This window comes from Pocillopora verrucosa, chromosome 5 (assembly GCF_036669915.1).
Source record: "Pocillopora verrucosa isolate sample1 chromosome 5, ASM3666991v2, whole genome shotgun sequence".
NCBI classification, from domain to species: Eukaryota; Metazoa; Cnidaria; class Anthozoa; order Scleractinia; family Pocilloporidae; genus Pocillopora; species Pocillopora verrucosa.
In genome coordinates, this window is record NC_089316.1 from 23624164 (window position 1) to 23627996 (window position 3833).

General features: G+C 36.7%; 1 protein-coding gene across 1 annotated transcript in view; it reads right to left on the bottom strand.

Moving 5' to 3' along the window:
* Positions 1-2561: 2561 nt before the first annotated feature.
* LOC131770377 (putative adhesion G protein-coupled receptor E4P) overlaps positions 2562-3833 on the bottom strand; it is a 2102-nt gene continuing 830 nt past the window's right edge. The window contains exons 2-5 of the mRNA XM_059086082.2: positions 3691-3778; positions 3235-3325; positions 3096-3145; positions 2562-2754 (exon numbers count right to left, since the gene is read on the bottom strand). Coding sequence (XP_058942065.2) covers positions 2562-2754; positions 3096-3145; positions 3235-3306 — 315 coding nt within the window. The 5' untranslated portion in view covers positions 3307-3325; positions 3691-3778. The remainder of the gene's footprint in view (positions 2755-3095; positions 3146-3234; positions 3326-3690; positions 3779-3833) is intronic.

Here is a 3833-nt window from a genome sequence, read left to right on the forward strand (position 1 = left end):
GATTCCGAGGTATGCCGAGCAGACCAATTGGGAAATACCACCAAGACATACAAAATGGGCGAGTAATCAATACTATCTCAGGGACATTTAGATTTTAAACCCACCTATTCATTTTGGCGCGGTTTCCTTAGTTAGTTTATTCACGTTATCCAGAAATTATCCCCGTCTGCCTCGATAATTGTCCCAAGCTTAGATTATTAAGGAAATAAGCTAGTGGAAAAGAGTCAACTCTTTGAGTTTCACCTTTTTACAACGAGAAAAATAAAAAAAATTTCAATATTTTGTAATATCCAGTGATAGTAACCTTTAAAAGCTGATTTTAAACGCTGGTCAGAACTGTAAGAAAAGTCAACACAATATGCTATCGACCCGGAATATGAAAAATTATGAGGGGTATTGCTCACATCTTCCCTCAAAGCTTTACCTTTGTGCCAAATATTCCCTTTTTGGACAGTCTCTAAGCAGCGACAATCATCGGACTGAGGTGATTTATTTACAAATTAACGAGATATCAAAAATGTGTATCCCGCCAAAGAACGACGAATGTCGTAGGTTCCTCTATATATTGTTGTACCTATATCTCTCTAGATGGAGATGTCCTTAAGATAATCGCGAGATAGCTCTGAAATCTCATCTATCCTTTTTCTAACGTTACGAGAGGAGAAATGAGACATAGACATATAGGATGTCTGCTTCCCCCACCCCACCCCCTCCTGCGCTATATACGAAAGTCTTCATTTACATTTTGCACAGTACTGTAAATTGCACCTGTCTGCAATTCGTATCACACTAAGGTGATAAATTATTTTTGCAGTGTTTACATATCCTCATCTAAACACTATGAAGGGCCGGGCGGGACAGGGGGGGGGGGAGAGGGGGGGGGTTGAGGTTGACTCTTCGAGTGTTTAATTCGATAGCTCACGAGTAAGCTGTCAAGTTGAACACGAGAAGAGAAATTTCATAGCTGAAAGTAACCATGTATCATTTTTTATCATATATACCAAATAATTATTGATTGATTGAGAATGGTGAAGGCTTCGCAGTTCATTCATCAACCTGGCCAAGGGGTGCAAAACGCGACTGACGTGTCAGCAACTGATCGGCGATATCAAACACACGAGAAAAAATAATGATACTTGTCCACATTTGTTGTTAAGGCTTTTCTCAGGACTGAAATTCTTGCATAACACTGTTGTATATATTATGTTAAAAAATGCATTTTAAGATGTTCAATAATATGATGATAACATGATAAGGTACAGATCAGAAGGGAAGATTTTGAAGAAAAAAAGGGAATAAGGAAACACAAGGATTAAATTACAGAAATCTTGCATAAAGAAAGAAACCGATGTGTGAAAGCTTTCCCGAAAGGGTAAATGTTACGAGAAGGACTTTGAGATAAATTTAATGAAAATGTCAAAGCAAATCAAAAGAAACATCAAAACTTCACCGAAAAAAATTAACATTTTAGGGGGAGAAAAAATAGAGGAGAAAAAAGAAAAAAAAACATACGCCTCTTACAATTTGTCGCTGGTATAACCCTGTATCTCTTGTTTTCCAGCAGCGATAGACAGTGAAATGGCCACCATAACTAATGGAAAACCTATCAGGAAATGACAAACCAATCAAGGCGACTCAAAAATTAAAATTAAATTAGCCAAAAATAAAACTCACAGTATATTGTAAGTTCAGCTGTATAAGCGAAATACCCCATGACATGACATATATGCGCATCTTGTCGTTGATGTTATAAACTTTTACAACAAACAGGTAGAGATAAATTCCCTCGACCAGCATCCAACAGAAAGCGGCCATCAGAAAATACTGCATAATAGCTGTTACTATGACACACACAGCCTGCACAGATACGTAAAGAAAACAGCAGAATCTATGTCATTTCAATGCTTTGTTCGATCATAATATCTTTAATTTCATATAAATAATGGGAAAAACCACCTACCTTGATCTCTGTGGCATTTATACCAGCGAAAAAACATATTTGTCCAGCTCCTAAAGCCACAGCAAGACTTACGCGTATTTGAGACAGAGGTTGACGAAGATCTCTGTTAAAACCAAGATACATACAGCGACAACAACAACAACACACACACACAAAACAAAACAAAACAAAACAAAAAAACAAAAGCAAAAAGAATGAGTGAAAGCGAGAGACAGTAGATAGGCAGATGAACTTCGACAGTCACGAGTGATGTCCAAAACATGGGGTATGGATTTAGTTTCTAATTAGCACCCAGACATTTTCGTTATTATTATTAATTTTTTTGGGGGGGGGCGAGGGGGGGGGGTGTTACGGACATTGCACTGGCCTGATTTATTCAATACATCTTCTACGGTATTTAAGGATGTTCTCCGCTGATTGTTTGATTACAGTACTTACGTGAGGAAAGAATATAAGGTTATTGTCGAAAGTATTCCGATGATGGATAGGCTTAACCCTACGTACGTGATGATCTCCAGAACAGCTACGTCGTTCTCAGAAAGCTGCGTCAAAAACAAACGAAAAAGAAGGTAATACTTTGATTTACCACACGGACCCATTTCTAGTTTGGAAGCAAGGTAAAAACAATGATGTGGATAATAATAATAATAATAATAATAATAATAATAATAATAATAATAATGAAGTCAACTAAGACAGCGAATTGAGTCAAATGATTGCAGCTGCAAATTGTTTCTTCTGAGTTGCTCTTCGAATGATCCGCACGACAACCCTCTTCTGAAAACCCATCCGGACTAAAACAAAGGGATATTACAATATAAGAAATAACAGTAAATATTTTTCTTTCTCGGAGGGAACGGTAACAAATCCAGCAATCTGATTGGTTATATGTGATTCGGTGAATAACATATAAATTCAAAAACGTCGGGGCTTAAAACACTAATTAGTGTTGACTGCCTTTGTTCTGGTATTTCATAACATTTCATGACGATGATTCTAATATGAAAAATCAGGACTATCCTCCTCGCAAATGAGGGTTTAACTGATATCTCCAAGTTTTATACGCAGTTTCGGACTAAGCGAAAAAGACAGACCCGGAGTTCCAAAGCGTATTTTATAATATCTTTGTATTTACCTATTTTCTAAACCACTCCAAAACATGCAATGCTTCTCTTCTTCAACGACCTGAAAATATATTTTACATGTATTTCTATTAAATTGATCCAGCACAGCACAAAGGGAACGAGCTCATCTTTCACTGTTCTTGCCGTTGCCTGTAGGTTTTTGAACTTCAAGATTACATCTCGTCGTAATTTTTCAGGTTTAGGATTCATCGCTGCCGTCATTATTCTGGTGTTAACATACCTGTAGAGGATGTATTGTTCTATGCTATCAAGTTTTCAAACCATTGCAGTGCATTTACATATAACTGCATGTAGCATACTTTATGTCATTTTTATCTTTGATATAAAACGACGATAATGAAAACTAACTTCTCTTATGATTTTTAGAGTTTGCTGTGTGATAAAGAAAACTTAACCGTCAGGAAATTTCTCCAAATGAGCTAAAAAATGGACTTTGGTCATCGCCTTCTTCATTCATTTGGTTCTTATTACATCGCTTAGTAGCGCTCCCCCTATTTCGATTGGTTAAATTTGATATGGCATGCCGTATAATTTAATACATGTACGCTACGCACAATTCTTAAATATTTCATCGTTTAACGTCACCTAGAGGTGTTAGGTTTTTCCCCAGTAGATTGATTTCTCAGCAGTAATTCATGAAGATCTTTGTACACACACCCTACAATCACTGACCCTATAAAGAAAACAATATTGTTAAACAGAATGTGGAAAAAAAGTCCTTGTAACGC